Here is a 22316-nt window from a genome sequence, read left to right on the forward strand (position 1 = left end):
AGGTAACAGGGGACAGATGCTCAACAGAGGTCACAACATACAGTGGGTCATAAATACAGCACACGGGCTCATCTGACCTTTGACAAGTAAAGTGTGGCACTACTGTCGTGGGTGATAAATGTCAGAGCTTCCCTATAGCCTCAGATGAGCGATTGTTAAGCAGCTTTCCTGAGCCAGAGATGCTAAAGCCTCGAGACACACTGACAACCAGTAGAGGAAACATTTACACGGATAGAATGGCTTGTTTGGATGACCCCCCCTTTCTCACTGTCGCCATAGGAGAAATGAGACAGGTGATTAATCAGGGTTGTTAGCATGTTTGATGGAGAGTGGAGGAGAGAGGAGAGGAGGAATCCATGTGCTGAGAGGAGAGTGTGAAAGGTAACAAAATGAAGAGCAGAGCTCAGCCGTCGTGATTCATCAGGGGTTACTGATTCTCTGGGGAGCAATAATTTTTAAAGTAACAGACCTTGATTGCAATAATGTTCCCATAGCAACCATTATCTTTAATGACTATTATTATGGCTGTCATAAAATGGAGACTGGAGCAAGTATTATTAAAACATAGTATTATGTAACTGCACCTTTGAATTTCTACATTGAGGGAAACTTTAAAACTTCCATTTTTAAATTCTCTAACTTTAAAAGTTAAATGGGTAAAGGGGTAAATTTAACACTTGCACTGAACATTTTAAATATATAACATTATGTTATATTGTATTTACAGCTGTTATTTTAAACTGATGGACTTTGTGAACCTTGATTATTATATTCTAATAAATTGTAAGTATGAGCTGTGTCTCAAAAGGTTCAAAATACAATAAGCACCAAATGAAATCATACATCCAAACTACAAAGTAAATTACATTTACATTATTGTGCAAACTATACTCATCAACAAACCCTTTTTTCTCCCTCATGATGAAAATCAGATGCTGACAAGAAAAGTGACATCATGAAAGCATAAGTGTGACTAAATGTGCCATTTCGTTTTGGGTGCAGTGGTGTAACACTGTGTATTAACATCTCCAACAACATGATATCGCTACACAGCAGATGGAAAAACGTGAACTTGTTATCCATGCCAAAGCACTTTGCCGCCATACACATTTGATTGTCAGATCTTGTCAATTTTGCACAGCGTATTATCTAGAAGATTGCCTTTAGAGTGTAAAGTCTATAAACCAGCTCTCTAGCACTCAGCTCATGTTGCATGCAAATTTGTTTAACCCATTAAAACCTTACACGTTGGCACCAGAGCATTTTAGCGAGGTGTCTTTGTATTAAAATAGCCCATTCAAAATATAAAAAAAAGGACAAAGAAAAAAATAACAGAGGCTTCAAATTACTCTCAGTAAAATCCCCATGTAAGAATTACAATACTTACAATAAATGAGAATGACCTGGTCATTGCCTGGGCTAATGGCTTCAGTCATGTTTATAGATTGATTGCAGAGAGCCTTAATATTAAATTCTCTTACATGGGCAATGTCTGCTGGGTAACAATGTTGGAACAATATCAATTTGTTACTGGATCAATAAAATTAAAAAAGGATGAGACTTACATTTGGAGACTCTGGAGACTTTCCTCTTAACCTCACCACCCCCTGATCCACCACAACCATCTTCATCATCGCAGTCGCCGCTGTAATGTCCCTCTGCATCTCCACTTCCTGTTTCTATCTGGTCCAGTGAGCCCAGTTTAGGAATGGTCTTTCCCTGCAACAGCTGGTTGTGGGGAAAAATAAAACACACACACATTTTAGTACCTATTCAATTTATGTTATATATATATATATATATATATATATATATATATATATATATATATATATATATATATATATATATATATATATATATATATATATAAACATAAACATAAATATAGTTTCAGTCAATGTTCAGAGCAGGATGCAGTGACGAAAGATCCTCTCATGGCAAGAATGGTACAGAAATGCAAAACGGCTGCTGAATGCGCTGCTAATCAGCCACACAGTGCTCCTTGTGAAAAACTATAACTACTATAATCATTTTTGTTTGATTATAAAAAACTTGAGATGTTCTTGTTGTTTAGTATGATCATGAACACTCATCCTGATCACCATCAGCTACTACACAAGCTACATTTAAATTAATAAATCATTTAAAATATAAGTTACATGATGATCATCCCGCTTGGACACAGTGGCCTGCAGGGTACTTAAACTTTGTTCTGTATTGCTGTGCAGCAGAATCTCAATCAAAGACTTTGTGAACTCAATACCAGGGGAAATGCATACGCTAATTGGCTCATTTAAATTCATGGTGCATCATTGGATACAAGAGAGAATGCTTTGTGTTAATCAGAAATGTAGTGTCTATGCTAATTAGTTACTGTTGTGGTTCAGTGCAGGGGAGCAGAAGTGTCAGGACTGCCGCAGTGGCTGAGTTGGGACATATCTGCACCAGAAATTAGCCTGACTGGTGTTTCTGCTCCTCAGTGGTAACAGGTTAGTAGATTAAGAATACTGAGAGTTTGGGCAATCTATCTGCCCCATCCATGTGTGTAATTGGTGTGATTTTCTTTCCAATATTTTCAGAAATCTGACCAAATCTTTAATACATTATGTGGAATAATGAGTTTCTGAGGCGCCTCAGATTAGCATGGTCTAGGGGGTTTGACTGAATCTGAACTTTGTGCTTCAGTCCAGGAGGTAGAGCACTGCTCGAGGGCATCATATGTGCAGTTCAAAGCCTGTCAACTCTGAAACTCCGTTTACAAAGGAAACCACATCTTGCAATAATTAGCCTGCATATATGGAGGACAGTATGAAACCCAAGCTTTAAGATTCACTTATAGCCGGTAAAGAGGTGAAAAAATAACATGTATGTATAAATGAGCCTACGTGTGTTTGTGAGAGTGAGAGGAAAGTGTACTGTGAAATGTCTTTCATACATATACAGCAGTACATACAGTCGAAAAAACAGCTTTATTAAATAACAAAAAATGTGTATCAGCAGCCTTTAACAATGTTGGATAAATATTAATATGTTTTTCATATACTGGAAAAAGGGGGTACTGGGAAAACAAGACATCCTCTCCAATTGTTTAGAGGTCTCAATTTATGTAAACATCACACATTTACTAAGCTAGCTGTGAATCATAGATTATAGATAGATCCTTATAATTATTAACAGGCATGATCACATGTATTTTTGTGTCCATGAGCCTGGAAAATCTGCAGTAACACATTATGAAGAAACTATGTATGTGTTTTTGGTTTGTGCCATTACTTGCGTGTAACGTGATTTACATTAAACTACAGTCATTCATTAATCAAGATTTGTTAGATGAGGTTTCACAGCAAACTAATCTGTTCCAAAGATGAGGAAACATTCGTCATGTTTGACCAAATCCGTCAATCAGCGGGATACTTACTTCCTCTACTCTTCTGGCCCAGAGGAATAACTACTCTCTGTTTGATTGTACTGAACAGCTGTACTGCTCTTTCAGAAATGCACAATGAAACAAGCCTGAATAGCCTAACTGTGTTATTATCCTCATGTCTCTGACTGACAAGGAGTTTTGTCCAACACTGGCTGTGAGACAGGTGCTCTTATTCGTTCTGTGCATCTCCAGATGAGAAACAGCTCTGAGTCTGCACCCTTAGGGAGGCCTCTGGCTGTAATTGCAGAATGTGGAGAGTTAGTGACGATCCAATAATACCAATTACTTTTCACAAACAAAACTGCCCACACACGAATAAAGTGCACGACTGTTCAATGTGACACCTCTGAACACAGAGAACCTCTTCCACATTTTCCTTTTTATTTTTTTTAATTGCTGCACCAATTAAGAACGAACACTACACGAGATAATGACAATGTTGTTTTTGCAAAGTCTTACACAGCAAAGAAGCTCATGGTCAAACACATGATCTTTTTTTTTTTTTTATTTGATGTATAGGCGTCAATGTGGCAAGAAAAAGCACAAGATTATATTATTATATTACAAGTACTATTTTAGTAGACTGCAATTATAAATCTAGACTGAAAAGAGAACCTGGCCTTTATTTAACACAGCCTATTATTAGAGTACTTTATATCTGATTCTCTCCTCTTTACAGATCTATTTTATCTCTTTACTTACTTTACATAGTAACTTACAGAAAATCTCAGTGATCCCAGTGGCGATTCTCTCAACGTAGTAAAAAGTAAAGTGTATAGAAAATGCACAGGCAAATGCCATAATGGCAACCAACACTGGCAACCGCCATGCACCGAGTTAACAATTCATCAGCTGTTCTCTGGGGTTACTGTTTGATCAATGGCAGGAAATCCACTTGGGAGAAAACTGCTGTGTCTCTGCTGTTTGCCATCAAATGAAGATAAACAAGCATTGGCTACGGGAGGTGCGATAGGAACCGACTGGTGTGTTGTGGAAATTAGGAAAGTGAATGAACAACAAATAATTTTAGCAAAATAAATAATTCTCACTGTTACAGACAGTAAGCACAAAGCGCAGTCCCAAGGTCCAAACCGTAGCAGGGACAATAAAAGATATTTAGGTTCTTGTCATTACCTCATACACAAGGCGTATTACACCACTAATCAAAACAATAACAAACAAATAATTCAGTTAATGCAGATTCACTGCAGCACAACACAATCAACCCTTCCCTACTACCAACTAACATAATTTATAATACCTATAAAAAAGAATAATACTGTACTACTAATGCCAAGATTCATTTTCAAGAAATAGTAGGAGAAAACATCATGGCGTCTGTGAGGAAACTGGAGTTTGGACTTTTCAACAAGACACTGACCCCATGCGGACCTCAAAGTCCACCAAGGATTGGTTGCAATCGAAGTCCTGGAAAGTTGTAGCGTGGCGGTCAGAATGGCTAATACACCTCATTTGCAAAGGAAGTTGAATCACATATTACAGAGCTACATGCCCTGCACTGAGTTTAACTGTCTTGAATTCACCCATTGATCGTTTTGAATGATGTCTGGTTGGTTGGGACATATTTGTTATTTGTATGCACTAGATATTTATCCTTCTTTGGAAACCTCCAATCCTCATCTCCAAAGCTCCCCTGTCCACCTGACATACTTTCCAAACTCACTGCTTTACACATGTGACACTTTATAATACCAGCTGAATTCTCAAAACACAACAACGGATGTAGTTTGTGAAGGATCTCAAAGAATTCGGCATGGGAACCGAGGCATGGCTTGACTTTCATCTCGGCACTGTAGAGAGTATATTGTGACAGGCTGTATCACATTATACGGTTTGGCAGTTTAGACTATGCACGACTGTAAAACCAACATAAAAAATGTACTGGTACAGACCTACTACAGCTCTGTGATATCTTCATTACCCGCTGCATAAGGAAAGCCCAAAGCATCATCAAGGACACCAGTCATCCAACCCACACACTATTCTCACTCCTGCCATCTGGAAAACACTACCAGGGCATTAAATCACACACCACCCGTTTCAGAGACAGTTTCTTCCCACAGGTAGTCAGAATAATGAATAGTACCCACACACACACAGTAAAACTCTGTCTACAATGTGTATCACTCTCCCTTTATTGTGAATTTTCGGAGGTTTTTTTTTTTTTTCCTTTTTTACATTCGAGACAGCCATAGTGCAACAACTTTATTTTTTAAACACAGCAGAACCTGATATTTGTCTGCAAACTATACACTACATTGTGTATTTGTTTGAGTTTTATATAGAGTAATTAAAGCTGTTAAACTCTAGTACTGTCAGCATTTAAACAACACGACGACACAGAAAACAGGCATAAAATCCCATTGTGCTGCCATCCTAGGCTTGAAATTTTTGCTCCGCTGTCAAATCCAATTTGCGACCTCAAACCATTAAGAGATGTATTTTAGCTGTGCTTACTGTAATGGAACAAGGTGATGGCCATATTACTCTGTATCTTGTAAATGTTAGGGCATTATGGCTATATTTATCCTGCCTACACAACCGTTCAGTCTACATTTTCCACCACGGGGAAAAAGCAGGTCTCGTTCCAAAAGCTGCAGAGATTTCATAGTAACAGATAGTGACAACTAACGGCATACATTTTTTGTCAATTAAAATGTCCAGAGCAAATGATATATATGATATGTTTCCTAAAGAGGCGTAGGATGTCATGTGGCAAAATGAATCACTCTTCAAAAGATCCAAGAGATGAATCAAGCTGTGTGTGGATTTTTAAGCTCATTAGCATTCTCTTTGAACGCTTATATGATCTGTAAATAGAGGGCGGAGGAGAGCTCTTACAATGATCCTGTTTGCCAATCAGAGGAGAAAAGTGTCAGCGTGTGAGTTGGCCAAGACACACGCTGTCATTTTCCATCTCCCTTCCTGCAGCAGCAGCACTGACACAGTGTTAAGATAGAGCAAGTGCAGCAGCAGCAAAGAGGCAGCAGGTCAGCGAGAGAGAGGCCAAGGTAGGAATTTGAATAGCATGTGAATTTTGGAGTAAGAATTTAGAATAAGATTATGATTCAAATTGGACTCGATCCTGTGACTCATCACAACTTCAATTTGGTGGTGATATTCCATATTTTTCATATCCAATGAAAACTTCCAAACAAACAATGAGGTGACCTTCCTAGCCTATAAACTTCTCACACAGTAGCTACAGCTATCTAAACTTTGTATGTAGCTTTATATGCAGCGGGCTGTCAATGTTGTCTGCATGCATCTATCTAACTCTCTAAGTAACAAAACTACAGTGTTCTGCAACTACTTTTTTAAAAGAAACTATATAATCAAGAGCTGTTTTTTAAAGACTTAGTCATCACTGTCGAGAACCGATGGGCTTGGGGCTGACAGTCAAACAGGGTAGGGAAGCAGAAATACAACCGTTTGTCTCTACTCTAATAGGACCCATAAGTTTTCTGAAATAGCACCTCCTACAGTGGCATGTCATGTGACACACATACAAAATGTAAAATAATGACAGTGTTTTATTTAATTATCTAACTTCAATTATAATTTAATCCAACTGTGCCTCTTAAAAATATTTGTATAAAACAGCAAATATGTTTTCAGTGAAATGTAATTAAAACCACATCACTTTGAATGTAAGAAGAAAATGTCAGTTTATGTGATTGGGGTGTTGTACATGTGTTTATAATATCCTTTGACTAAAATGCTCAAGGACAGCATTGTATTTCAACAAAAATATCTGTTCCTGCAGCGAATATCTACTTTGAGTGACTACAGCCTGTTAAAAGTTTTTATAATTTCAGCACTCACAGAACCTGGTGAAGGTTAAGAAAAGATCGGGTTTAATACAGAACAGTGGCTTCACGATCAATGAGTTTATTTACAGTTTAACACCAGATGGGACTACGGATGTGAACCACAGTCTCTGATGTTACAGTCCTGTGCTTTGTACACCCACCATCTAACATTTAACAAATGCAGCCCTTAAGTGCTACAAAACAAACGTTGCCACTGAACATGATCCAGCAAGCAATTATGTAATTAGGCCAAAAGTAGCTTAGTAGCTTGCAAAGGTCACTTCTAAGAGACATGTTTTCCTTACAGACGTTTTAATAAGTACAATAAAGGAAAAACATAAGAGTGAAGACTTAACATTACTGATATATTTAGTATTTCTCAATTAACAAATTATATGTGGTGCAAATAACCAAAAAATCTGTCTGGAAAACTAGATAGCCATGTTTAAATTAGTATTTTAACTGATATGTTAAAAATCTGCTCCTCTATCTCGAGGGCATGCGGATTTGCCCTTTTTAACATCAAGGTAAGATCAGACCGTACCTTTAGGACTATACAACACAACTCATAGTGCAGGCTTTGGCTCTCAGCTTGACTATTGCAATATCTTACTGACGGGGTTACCAGCATGCACCATCGAACCCCTCCAGTTGATCCAAAATGCAACCGCACGTCTCATTTTTGATCAGCCAAAAAGGACACGTTGCACCATTCCTTGCACCACTGCATTTCTGCACTGGCTTCTTGTAGCTGCACACTCCCTAATCCTCGTCTACAATCCCTCTTGCTCACTGCGCTCTGCAAGCGAACAACGTCTTGTGGTCCCCTCACCTCACCTCAAAAGATCCCAGACAAAACTTTTCAGCTCTGTGGTTCCACGATGGTGGAACAAACTACCCAGCTCTGCACGCTCAGCTGCCTCACTCTCAACTTTCAAAAAGTTCCTGAAAACAGAACTCTTCCAAATCTTTCTCTGCACTTAAAAAAAAAGCGCCTGAATGTAAAATGTAAATGTAAGTACATATTCCAATATGATTGGTAAACAGTTTTACAGTGTAATATTGTGAAAACTTGACTTGTAACTTGACCAATCGCACAAAGAGGATTACGCTGCAGTTGCTCCAAATGGATTTTAATCATGGATAAGCACATGCAATCATTTAAGATAAAGTTGTTATCTACAGATACGCAGCTTAGCTGGATTTGTTGCTGAATGTTTTTATCTACTGTGCTTACCTCATGGCTATAGTGAGTGACACAGTGAGTGTGGGTTGGAAAACAAATTATTATGCTGCAGGTTTTGGGGTTTGCCTCCAATTAAGACTCAGTTGCGCAAGCCTGACACATCTGACTTTACAGATTGCTTGCTAGATACCAACATGAATTAATCAAACAAACTGCATTTGCAAGTCAAACACATTGGCTGTGGGATGTTAAATACCTCTTTACATCTAGAGAACAGGGTGATGGTTACAACCACGACCGTCTGCTTCCATAACAGTTAATTTTTATGATGTGCTACGCACGACAAATAGAGTCTTAATATATTCTCAGTGTTAATCCTTTGGACTAAGAGGAGTGAGTGCATAAATAATTCACAAGTAAAACTGCTGGTCAACCATCAAATCAGTGACTGGTAAAAAATTTAGCCTGCAGACTGGGGAGAGCGTCTTGCCCCTGATTTTGATTGAGAGACACAGGGACAGGACCTACTTATAGATTCTTGATGGGTTTTACCACATCAAGAGGAGAGGACAGGGAGAGAGGCGAGGAGCCAACAAATAATTCATAGGAAAGAGCTGCTGATGAGCAAGATGATGAAATCGAGAGTTTGTATGCTCAGATGCCTGATGAATTTGTCAATAGCTACATTGCTGTTTTGTGTTTTCCTGCAGTCTTGGCTGTGGAATAGTAATGATACATTTCCATTTGGTCTTAGAGAAACTGGGAGCCGTTTCTGCTCTCCAGTTAGTCAAGGTCAGGGGCAAATAAATGGAAATGGTAAAGAACATTTCTGCATGTAGATGAAAAACATGAAAATCAACATTTGCATGGACACATCATTCTTATCCTCATAAAAATGCCCAACACTGGGATCTTTAAAGGTAATAGAATTTCACCTTTTGCCTTCATCCATATTTCAGTATACACTTCCCTTATTCTCTCCAGCTATTCAAGCAGACAACTTGGCATTCATACACACATGCACATGTACTTTAGGACAGGTTTCATCATATTAATAAGGTGTACAAGTACTACAGTAATTTGCTATATGGCAAATACCCCCAGATGTGCACATAGTCACTCATGCATACAATGTAATAAGTGTATGCACTGGTATATGTCATTGATGATTTGCTGGTCATAATCTGAGTTGTGATTAACCCTCCACATATTAACACACAGACTAACACAGATCCTCTATTCTTCCTCCCCTCGCAACCATCTCTTGTGATCTACCACACACACATGCAAAAACATTAGATTTCAAAGAATTATCAATTAAAACTGGCTGTAGTTTAAAGTACAATATTCTGAACGTGACCCAAATATCCTCCTCAAGCCCCAGTTTAACCCCAACAGTCACATCAACAGTGAATAACATGATTACTACCTCCTGAGACTCCCTGGCATCTAAACACGCCACGAGGTTCACAGCACGTGTGATCAACGCCTTAAGGAATAAAATATGGCACGATAGGTGTTGTTCAAAATTGATTTTGAACAACAATTCAGGTCATATACACGGGCCGCAATTCACAGGCAAATGAGATGCCACGCAGAACTATCTGCAAATCAAGTTCCAATGATGCAATGCAAACTAGATTCAAGGACTGTGAGCCCACGGCGTTAAACAAATCATATCACATACAGAATGTAAAGGTCTGTAATCCTTAGACATAGCCTCACATGCAAGGCGTCCCCTATATTGATTTCTAGCATAACAAACACAAAAGATTTCTATAAATTTTCTGACTTCGACGTACAATTCAGTGCATCCTTCAGGCTCTACGGGAACCATTTTAGATGCCATGTTGAGTAATTAGTTCCCCTGAACACATTTCCTGCTTCAAAAAGCCTGGGCTCAGCAGTATGAGTATGATACTTGTGACAGCAGGGTCTCTCTGTGTAAGACAGCCTCATACTAAGCCCTTGCAACAAAAACCAGGTTGCCTGTTGTTTGCTTCTAACAACACAGTTAATGACTTTTCTAAAATGCTTAGGCAAATAAAACAGCGTCAGAAAAAGCTCATGATCATCCTACAAAAATCATCATCTCCTGTGTTGTAGTTACGTTCTTTCTGTTTAACCATCCAGCACAATCTGCTCCTTAAAGGGAGCTCCACAGGTTAACAATCTTTGGAGCGTTTCTGGGCCTTTTTTAATGACTATTTTCTTTTCTTTCTTTTTTTTAGCATGGTGAGTGAAGAGCAATCTTTATATAAGTCACACAAATTCTGCTTTGGCTACTAAGAAAGACTTTTCATTTCTTTGTATGACCATGTTAAAATGCTGTCATCCTGGATTTCCTTTGGGAATTGATAAAGTTTATCTTATCTTACATAAACAGTTTTAAAATGTTATTTGCAAAGCTCAGTGACATTAAAACAAATTGTGAATGGAGCAATTGTGAGAAAACATACACAGAGAAAAAAAAACACTTTGCAAATCAGGACATTATGTAACTGCCACAAAGCTTACAAGTCGCAAAACAAAGCACTTTCCTTTGAGAATCAGTATGACCCAGTGATGGAGTTTAATTTGGCTGGAGCACATTCGAGATGTAGCTACAATTAATTAGTCTTCTTTGCCTCCTGAATTCCCGTTAAACTAAAACAAAACCTTAGAATAGTTTACAAAAAAGGAAACAGCTCACTAAACACAAGATGGATGTTGCGATCATGACTACATACAAAAAAGCTTCACTGTCCCCCCCCCCCCCCCCCCCACCACCACACAGGCACGGCACCTTTATTTTTGTTTCGTATGCATGTGCTGGAGGCAGTGCTGGCACAGACCGTGAGGATTTGGCAAACAGCACTTGTGCAGAAGGGTAAATGTTGAATTTCAATACAAGGAGATTTAACAGCAAAATCTAACGTTTGAGGGCTGTCTTTTTCACAAAAACGACTTCTTGAACACTACCCATCACACTTCAACCCCACATCACTTCTGGGCAAGATTTTAAATTGGCCACATTCAGACTCAACAAGCAAAGTAAATGGAAAAGAATGGCAGACAGATCTCGAAGCTGGAGTGGTCTGTGTCAGCATCACATCACTGAAGACGGTAAAGATGCATCACAAAGTGTCTGTTTTTTTAAAATATAAATTCAATATTATTAAAAAATTATACAGGATATGACTTATTTCAAGCTTAAATTACATGACAATGGTCAGTTTATATTTCAGATATCAAATAATTTTTTTTTAACTTTTAGAGGTTTTAGAGATGTCCATGATAATTGGTCATATTTTCACGCCTCACATGTGGGCAGTTGCTAAAAGATTTTTATTTTTTTTTTTGTATTACATTTAAACTTACATTTTCAACATCATCAGCTAAAGTAGCAGAAGTTGTGTCTGCTGGATACCATTTATTTCCTGAGGGACTAATTAGCACTACTTTTAGTTCATTGTTATTTGGCTGAGGGGTTTTTGTATTTCTAACTGTAGTTGATATACTTGTAAGACCTTTGCTGAAGAAACGGTTGAAATAAGGAGGTTCAGCAACAAAAATGCTGGTTGCAATCTGTGAAGTAACACAGGTGTCTCGAATACTCAACATGCTGTTAATAATCATGTGATAATTTGTGTTTCATGGCTACAGTAGATAGTGATAGATAGTGTTACAACTGTACTGACAAAAGTGGTGAATAGCACATGGTATATTTTGGCATTATCTGTGTTTGATACCAGAAGCTGACATGAAAACACTGCAGACTATCGATATGTCAGAGAGAAGTATTAGTACTGCAGCTTCAGTCGTCTCAACATCTGCAGTATTTCTTAAACAGCCATATACGGAGAAAAAAGAACAGCATTCATTTGATGTCGTCCATTGTTCCTGTGTGCGTTTCACAGCAGTTTCATTGGCATCACTATGACGACCATGTACACTTAAGGAGTGCTATATTTCCAGTGGAAAACAAAACCTGGTCAAGTCAAGTCTAGGTGGCACCATGAGGTGCAAAATCGCTATTTAATGTTTTGCTATGGCCTGAGGCATTATGTTTTTTGGGTAGTCTTTTCACCTTGAGGAATTGCTTTCAAATTTGGTGGCAGCACTCAGAGCTGAACTGGTTGGATTTGGGCAGTCAAAGGTCAACCTGTCTTAGACAAAGGTAGAGAATATGCCTGTGGTTTTGGTAAGAGCCATTGTGCATTGTACCTGCATTACAGAGGAAAAAAAAGATCAACACATGCAACTTGTTATATGTTGATATTTTTGTCACTTTTCAAAGTAAGAAGTTGTGTCTGTTGAATACAAGCACCACAGGTAGAACAGCGGATGGCAACTTTGAACTACTAGTTGGCACCAGGTAAAAAGTCAGTAACATTTGTCTTCAATCCACACAATACCAGTGATAAAGTATTTTTATAAAGAAGAAGGTGGGAGGTGGGATGATGACACAACACAAGCTGCATGACAGGTAGAAAAGAAAAACGTTTTAAATAGGTTTTGTTTGAAACTTGTTACGTTATCTTTTCATTTCACGCTTCCGTGGCTGAAAAAATGCTATGAACACATTTACATTACAATGAATTCATAGCTGACTGATTTTTGTACAAGTTCTGAATCTGGAAATCAAGTTTCTTGCTAATTCTTAGGCAGAATTCAGACATAGCTCAGTTAGTTTTTACCAAACGGGTGGGTAAAATGATAATAAGCTACATAGTAAAGGTTGTGCCCATGTGTCTCTATTGATCATCGCTTGTGACGCCAGGAACAAGTTTTCACAGTGATTTGAACAACAAACAAAAGCAAATGTAAGAAAATGATTTAAAGATATAAAGCGCACTTGAATAAGGAAAAAAAAACACAAAAAGATAAAAAAGCATCATCATCTTAAAATACTACATGTCAGTCGAACTGGGAGAGATAAGAGGGTTTTCAACATCAGTAGTGTTTGTACATTTAAAGTATCTATAATCAATATTTTCACATTAACTATGGATCCATCGCCTACACGTATCAGCACTGAGAAGGTGCTCGCTCATGGTGAAAAACCCACAGAGCGTAATCACAACAAATAGTTCCAATGTGGAGCGTTTTAATGTCATTTTCTTCACAGTTTCTCCTTTACAAATGCAATCTGCCCATTTTGACTCACTCACTGCTTTTATCAACCCTATTCCCAAGCACAGCAGGCAGCTGTATCAGCAAAACGGCACTGAAAGTGTACACTACCTGCTCTGCACCAAACAGCAGACAAAGTCAGAAACAAGTCGGTGAATATGGTGAAGCACTTAGCAGCTGAAGAGCCAAATATTACCCTCCAGATTCAGAGCTCAAAACCAGAGCAACATGGGTGTGTGTTGCACTCACATTTTTCAGGTGAACACACACAAACACACAACTCCAAATAAATCCTAATGTTGCACTGGACCTGCTGGATGTTTGAATTGGTGAAATGGTTTCTAACATGTTCACCATATTAGCTTAATAAGATGATGTCAACGTAGTGTTTCCCTCTAGTGACCACAAAAAGCAACTGCAAGTTTAACAAACTAATTCCTGCAAAGTGTATAAACGTATCAACGTTTGACATTTTCAGGTATCCATTATATTTTTAATGTCTTAAAGATGATGATAATACTTAAATGTCAAAATCCTCAATTAATGCAAACATACTTGATTCTACAACTGACTAATGACTGAATCAATGAGCGTTGATTGGTTTATTAAATTGGTGGTAACCAACAACAGAGAATGCGTGGACAAGAGGAACAGGTTGTAAGCTAGTGACAGTGATTAGAGGTTTTGTTAACCAGACAATGAGGCTAAAAGGAGGTGACTGTGTAAAACCTATAGGGTGAAAAAGTCTTGCACTCATTGAAGTGTGGGCTCAGCAGATTAGAAATGATCTCATAACCTGATCTGAGCCGAGAATCGTGATCTGTTTCATAGTAGTTACAGTAAATCCCATGCTGCAGCACTGCAACTGATTTCAAGTCACAAAAACACAGAACCACAAGGACATACAAAGAAGCACATTTAAGATGCAGACGGCAACAACAGACACCAAAAAGACAGATATGCAGTGAATGTCAAGAAGGCAGATCAGGAGCACTCAAACGGTTATGATATAGATTTATGTCGTCTGACACCCCACAGATGGTGTGAATTAGTCGGGGAAGGGTTGCCAGCAAGAGGTCAAGAGAGATGACCTGGCTTTCAGCGTGCCACTTGGGAAACCAAAGCAACAGACGTGAGGCTGCTGATGCTGATGCTGATGCTGCTGCTGCTGCTGCTGCAGTGCAACAACCCACAGGCAGCAGCAGCAGCAGCTGTTATTGAAGCTACAGAAGAGAAAGTGCTCCCGTAAACTACCCTAATCTCATCATCTTGAGAGATAAACAGCACTGAAAGGAGCCACAGCAGCACAAGCGTGCATAAAAGCAGACTGGGTAATAGAAAAGCTACATTGATTTTGACAAAGAGCAGAAAAAGAGTTTTGTAAATATGACGATACACAAACCAGATCAAATGGATTTATAAGTGTGTAATGATTGATTTTTCATTGCCTGGAGATGATTTTGCATTTGAGGCTAGTTTTCTATTAGTGGATACTTACTGGTAATAAGAAAGGAAATATAAATGAATTATCCAGGATAGAGGGCTTCAGCTTTGTAAACAGTGCTTTCTTTCCAAGGTAGCTGCACCTGTGCACCTTAAGTAACAAGCCAAATGCTAACAAGAGGTAAATAATGTTGCACAAAGACAGTGAAAGCTGAGAAAAGTATATAGATAGAGATGTGAGCTGTCGACGAGTCTCACCTGATTGATATGTTTCAGCTTGTCAATGATCTGATTTATGACAGGGTCGGCTTCCTTCACTTTGACTTCTGGGTTGGTACTCTGAGCTTTAATCCCATTGCCCACCACACGGAGGGTGTAGCTGTAAAAGAAAAGCGTACAGTGTGTCAGTACCACCATACATTCGTCAGTCATGTGTCATGTGTCATGTGTCTCTGCTGCTGCATCAATTTTGTCTTTAGCTCAAACTTTTTAAAAACTAAAACTTTTTAGCCCAACCGTCTGTACGATATTCTCTACTGAAGCATTCAGGCTTGAACTGTGCCACATCTGAATGTGTGATATTTATCCTCATTCTAAAGCAGCTCATTGTTGTTATCGCTTGGTAACAAGCATCAGTTCACCTTAAGGGCTCCTCACTCTTTAGTTTCAGTACAGTCTGTCAGCTTTAAGGACTCCGACCATGGCATCTCAATTCATTTAAATCTCAATCACCAACATATCATTTAATCAAACCAGGAGATCAAGGTAAAGTCATTCATTGCTGCAAGATCAGCGGAGCTATTTATGTATGTTGTGTGTGTATCTGTGTGTGTTAGAAGACGTTTCAACGAAGTATAGATGAAGCAGACCACAAAGGTGACAATCACATACGAAAATAATAAAAAATAAAACATACAAAAATAATAAAATGACTGGAAGGCGTGCTGTAGCAGCTAACACGTATTAGGTGTGTTCTTTAAGCCACACAAGGTCAGAAAGAAAAACATGTATGAATGAATAAAGCAGGAAGCACAGGCGCCTAATTTATCTGGCCGAATTCATATTCAGACAGGATGTCTGGGTCCTTGCGATGTAATTTTGATGTTAATTTCCTGCAAATCTGAGCTGTGAGTGCGATTGGTTTTGGAAAAACACAGCTGTCACTCTGTCCTTTTTATACTTTTCATCAGCAGTTAGTCCGTTATCACCACTATTTTCCTTATTAGGCTCTTTCTTCTCTTTGTGTGGCCTCTGTCCTCTCTATCTCCGCTGTAGCTGCTTTCTTTCTTCTGGCAAATGAAATATAAAAGAGAACATTTAAAATCTGTCTACAATAGCAGCGCGTCAGTAAGTTAGTAAGAGAACAGATACAGATGCTCAAACATTTGCAACATTCAGTGTAATTGAAATGGGCGGAAGTGCTCTTAAATTTAAATGTGACATTCAAATGTAAATGAAATTAAGTCGGTGCAATTAAAGTTGACTAATAAGCACCAGCCTTGATAAATAAGCGATTTTAATTGCTCTAAATAAAAGAAGATTAATTAATTATTTAGCAGATTATTGTCCTTTTCACGGTTTTGTTTAAAAATTTCCATGTTTCTTTGAGCAGGTTGTATCTCATGGCAAGTATCAGATTTAAAAAACTATCTTTAAAATGCTGTTTATCATGAACTAGATTACATGGATATGTATGAACTGTTTGTATGATCATCTGTATGATAGAGCTCTGTTTTTCATTGATGTCAGTCTGCACAATGCTGCACATTCCCGTTTGAGTACTTAAGTAAATATACTCAACAGTATCCCTGTGGGATGACCAGCTGCATGTTGTAACCAGAATATTGCAGTAGTTTTCTACCATGATTTCTCTGAATAACATGACTTCTTGAGTGCATACAGATTGACCGAAATGTAAGTCAGTGCAGTAGCCACCCATGGCTGGAGGCTGATGTACTGGGACTAAGCTTCATCTGAATCATGAATACCGGAGCTACAATCCAACTGCCTCCAGCTCTGTTTAATCTCTGGACACACCTGCTGAAAATGAGACTGTATGTGTGAGAACTGGAATGACGATAGGTCTGGTGATATTATAAACTGCCCAGGGTATACCTGGGCAGTACAAAAATCAATAGTAAGGGAGGATTACCAAGTCTACTTGCACTTGTAGCGGTTGATAATACCACAGATTGCTTACACCTATGTAACAAATAGCATAAAATGCAGCTCTTCCTGACCTTTACCAAAGTCTTTTTTCCATACTTCCTGACCTGTGTGATTAATAGCAGACTGAAGAGAGTACATCAGCGGCATCTATGCACAACTCCACCCAATGAAAATGTGTATGTACAGTCACACATCTGCATTAAAAAATGTTATGAAAAAGTCATTTACATTGTAAAAATCTTGGTCGTGCATGAAGTACATGTAAAATATCTTTGAACATCTTTCACTGAATCCATGTACACGACACACACACACACACACACACACACAGTATAAGCAGCCCCTCTTGCGTTCAGAAAGCAATATATTTCATTATGCCACTGGGATCTATAACCTGAAACACATACAATCTCTTGTAACATGCTGCAGGGCTGCCAGTGCAACACATTGACTCTTGGGCATTTGCAACACCAAGAAAATATGGGTCTGTTCTCTAAAAGGCGTCGTAGATAAAAAGCATTGATCATAGTCATCATATATTCTTCAGGGTGAGTAAAAGGCACACAGTAGCACCAACCTACAACAGGATATCAAACAGCTGAGTGATTGCCTGTGTCTCTGTGGACCGGCATCAGGAATCCTATAATCCATATCCTTCTCCCCAAAGAGATGCTTGGTTTGCATCTCATCGCTACTCACACTACTATTCAGCCCTAGATTGAAAATTTCAATCATCTTATTCTTGGATTCTTTGCCTATTTCATTCAAATGTATTTGTCTGCAGGTGCAAAACCTTCACGTCTGGAACAAAGAAATCCGAGGCCTTCTTTGCCTCATTCCTTGGCTTCAGGGCAGAGTAGGATTGGTACGTCAAAGTAATTTACTCTGATCGTGGCACAGGAGAAGCATGACTCTTCTCCAGTTATCCTTAATGCAGTGTACTGTATTACTGTGGTCATGTATAAAACATTAAGGTTAGCGTGAAAAATTGGATGCTTTCTAAAATGCCTCCTAGAGTCTAACGTGCATCATTGGTTAGGATTGTGAGAACGAAGAAAAGTTTGAGAGTTTAGCGTGAACTCACACGACTCGCTGCACCTTAAAAAAAAAAACACACATCCAAATAAATGTAGAAGGCATCCTTTTCTAATTTGACAACACGTACGCACAGCCAAAATATAGAGAACAAACCAAAGCCAGAAGTGCAGGAAGCTGTTGCACAGAAGTTAGAAAATGTTTGTAGGAGTCTGACATGCATTAAGTTACTGCTCTGGTAAAATATATCTGAATCAGTATTTTTAAACTAAAAGAAACACAGCATGGTATATTGTGATATTGTTGTTGCTTGAATATAGCAGTGAATATAAAGTTAATTACTTTTCACTCTCTTTTAGCCGTGTTTTTGCTTTATTTACTTAATCTTTTGATAACTGCCTAAAGGTCCATTTCTACAACACACCCGTTCCACACTTCCACGCTGTTTTCACATTATCATTTGATGTGTTTTCTTGAAAGAAAGTGAAGACAGCCATGTCACCAGTGATATGTGATCTTCAATGGGTGCCCTTGGTTTTTTTCTTCTATTTTTTACTACGTTTTTTTTATGCTGACACATTTTGTTGATACAGTTAAGGTGTTTTGTTCATTTTCTGCTTAGTTGCATGTGTTTTCTTAATCTCTCAGAGACAAGTAGTAGTTTAAATTTACTACTTGGCAGAATTCAAAATGTCCAGTTTTAAATGCCATTTTTCCACAATCTAAAAGCGACACTTACAAAGTAAGGCCGTGCGTTTCAGTCTCCTTGCTGTGATTACAGGAAGCAGTTTATTGAGGATTTCTGAATGTTCATCTCATCATTTAATTAGTAGGTCACTGAATGTCCACACTGTTTTTGATCTGTTACTTTGCTTCTGCTGCATTTGGGGTATCCATCATGAGTTGCAACTGAGCGTGCCCGGTAATTATGGGGAATCGCACCATCTGTCTTTCAATCATGAGTTAATGGTAATAAATCAACACACTAAACACTGTGTGTAAAGTCAGGTACTGAATCCTAAAAGACAAAGATCAATAATAAACGTAGGCAGGACTCCACCGGAATAAGTTATTTATAAACAGTATTGTATAGATGTTTCAGGCAATCACCTTTCTTCAGCGTACAAACTCACAGTGGAGTCACATCCAAGCACAGCTACAAACCAATAAACATACTTGTATCCCACATAACAGAAAACTTATGTTTATATTCAGAAAATATAACATATATTATATATAACAACAAAAGCTTATGAACATAGTTGTGTTTAGGGAAACTGGTCCTAAGACATTTCACATCCTGATAGTTGCAGAATAAAAGGGATACATGACAAACATTGGTTATTAGTGATACAGGCCAATAACCTGTGTGGATGACGTTGATTGTTGACCTAGGACCTTTGTGTCAACGTTGCTTTCAAGATGTTGTTCACATAGACTGTGTAATTTTAGACACCATATTGGCAAATCTTTATAGGTACACCTGAAGTCCTGCCACAGGAGGGTGTCCATTATGAGAATTACTCAACTACAGGTTATGGCAATCTTCTTTCTGATTAGAGGAAACATCCTTCAGCTGAACATTTTTATTAAAGGCAGAATTAAATGTAGCATCTCATTTGCTGTTTGTTTGTTTTTAACGTTAAATGGCCATGTGATTTCTTTGCTGTTGGTAAAACTAAACAACTTTTCAAACTTGCATTTGTCAAACATAAATATTCAACCAGGAATGATAATGAGAGCTCTTCTGTAGCCTGGTATTTTAATGTCTACAATCACACAATGGATGACTTTTGTTTTATGGGCATTGGGGCTGTTCAAGTTCCCCAGCGTGGTGATTACTACAAAGGAAGTGTTTTTGGAGTCATTATTTGGGTATTTTAAGCCCATCTGGCTTTAGTGAAATGTTTCTTTTGTCCTCTGATTTTTGCATCCATGTGGTTTGTCTTTGGTTTGAAGCTCCTTCTTATGTGGGATACAAGTCTCATTATTGGCTACACAAGGATTTAACACTACTGCTAGTTTGCACGCTGAGCAATATATAAATAAATGATTCCAGAGGAGTGCTGTCCTACTTTTATAACTGATTTCGAATGAATAATTACCATGGTGATAAATGTGACTGTGTTATTTTAAACCTAAACTGAAGTTGTTGTTCCTGTCTTACACGTGAAACTGGCAACAACATCAACAAGGCAAGATTTAGTTATGTTAATTCCAATTTCAATCTAAAAGCAGAGTCAGACTTATCTATCAACACTATAAGCTGTTGTGTGAGCTTTGTAAAAAATAAATAAATAAAGTATTTCTTTCTAGAAGCACCTTCATCAAGATGTTATGGCGAGAGGAGTTCAGTGGCTCGGGAGATGAAGGAGGTAGAGCATGCATACCGTTCATGGTTGGCCGAGTGAGAAACAAAGCAGGCCGGCCTGCGGTGAGTCGGATAGAAGGCAATACCTGCCTGTTGTCATTGAGGAAACAAAAGTCCTTCTGGCTCGTTGCAGAGCACAGCGAGGATCTGGGAGAGCCCGCCACTTCAAAGCAGCCTGTTCACTTAGGCCCAGAACAACAGAAAATACTTCAGGCAGTACAATGGAGCATATGCAGTTAAATGTGTAAAATCAACAGGAGGGCCATACTTCAAACAAATATCTGATTTAAAACCTAGACTAAACATGGTGATGAGGAAAGCAAGGCACCAACACTGTAATTAAATAACACATTCATATTTGCATAACTACTGCAGTAAATAAGTACTGGATGTATTCATATATATATTTCACAATATTTACAATAAGTTCAGCATTTTCTGAACAGACATCTGTATGAGTTTTTTTTTTGTGTGCACAAATTATAAAACAAATAAATTAATTGATGGACATAATGTTCGCAGACGGGTTGTAATAAGGTATTTTCATAAAGGATTATTATAATCAGGATTACAAGGGTTGCTGTGGTGTGTATCTAGAACTGTGTACCTTTCTGAGAGCTGTGACAAAGAGGATAATACAGCAGCAGTCAACATGCCTGTGGCAAAGATTTAGCTGCAACCATCACTACTGCCATGTTTGTTCCAATTACTAGGAAGCCCTGAGCCTTGAAGTTGTATTGACTTGTGCCACAGAGACACGATGGAATTAGCCAGACAGAGCTGTTTGAACACAGCGGCCCAGTAATTAATATGGTCTGGTACTTGGATGGTGGTTAATGGGCATTTTGTGACAGGAGCCTGCACTTAAACTGTTAAACTGAGATGTTAAGAATTTAGAAAAATGCATAAACGGCAAATGCATGAACCCAACATTTAGCAGGACAGAGAAATATAAAGAATATTTAACTGTGCTTATATTGCAAACAGCTATATATATATTTACATTAAATAAAGTAAATCTACATGATTACCGAATATCTACTTTACTTGCCATATCATGGGGTGTTTGTTTGAAAAGCACAGGATTAAATAAATTATTTCACATGAATGTTATGTTCCATCCAAACCTTTAAAATATCATGTTTGGTTTTAGGATTAAGTGAAATTAATTAAGTGAATTAGGTCCAAAATCATCTCACATCTCACAGTAAAATCATTCAAATCATTACTATCTTCAATAAAATTCAAAGTCACTGACAGAGGAAGAGGAATAATACCTGCTTTTCTGCTTTCTAAGTAGATGACGTGGAATAAAAATTAAGGTGTTTTTTTTTTGTATTTTCAACAAATTATTTCAAACTAATTATTCATCCGGATAAATCTCACCCTCCTCAAATTGAAAAAAAGGTCTTTTGGCCATGGAGAATGTGTGATTTATTCAATATCATTATATATTGTAGTGTGGCTTTGATTAGGCAATCCCACAGTCGAATCATTTCATACTTTTTATTGAACTGATCTCGGTACCCTGTTCATGCCTCCCTGAAAGGCTGGAATACGAACAAACATATGGAGAGAGTAAATGTTTTTTTCCCTTAGTCTCCTTTGAAATGTGATCATATGTGAACAAAAGTGAGAAAGTGAAGAATTTCTGATCTGCGCATTCGTTGGATCGCTGTTCAAAGATTGAAAAAAGACAAGATAGAAAATATATAATGCCACCCTGATCCCTTT

At 38.1% G+C, this 22316-nt stretch overlaps 1 protein-coding gene across 1 annotated transcript in view; it reads right to left on the minus strand.

Moving 5' to 3' along the window:
• The window catches only part of gpc5a (glypican 5a), a 101587-nt gene that overhangs the window by 37867 nt on the left and 41404 nt on the right, over nt 1–22316 (minus strand). The window contains exons 7-8 of the mRNA XM_026378782.1: nt 15266–15386; nt 1566–1728 (exon numbers count right to left, since the gene is read on the minus strand). Coding sequence (XP_026234567.1) covers nt 1566–1728; nt 15266–15386 — 284 coding nt within the window. The remainder of the gene's footprint in view (nt 1–1565; nt 1729–15265; nt 15387–22316) is intronic.

Source organism: Anabas testudineus, chromosome 3 (genome assembly GCF_900324465.2).
Source record: "Anabas testudineus chromosome 3, fAnaTes1.2, whole genome shotgun sequence".
NCBI lineage: Eukaryota > Metazoa > Chordata > Actinopteri > Anabantiformes > Anabantidae > Anabas > Anabas testudineus.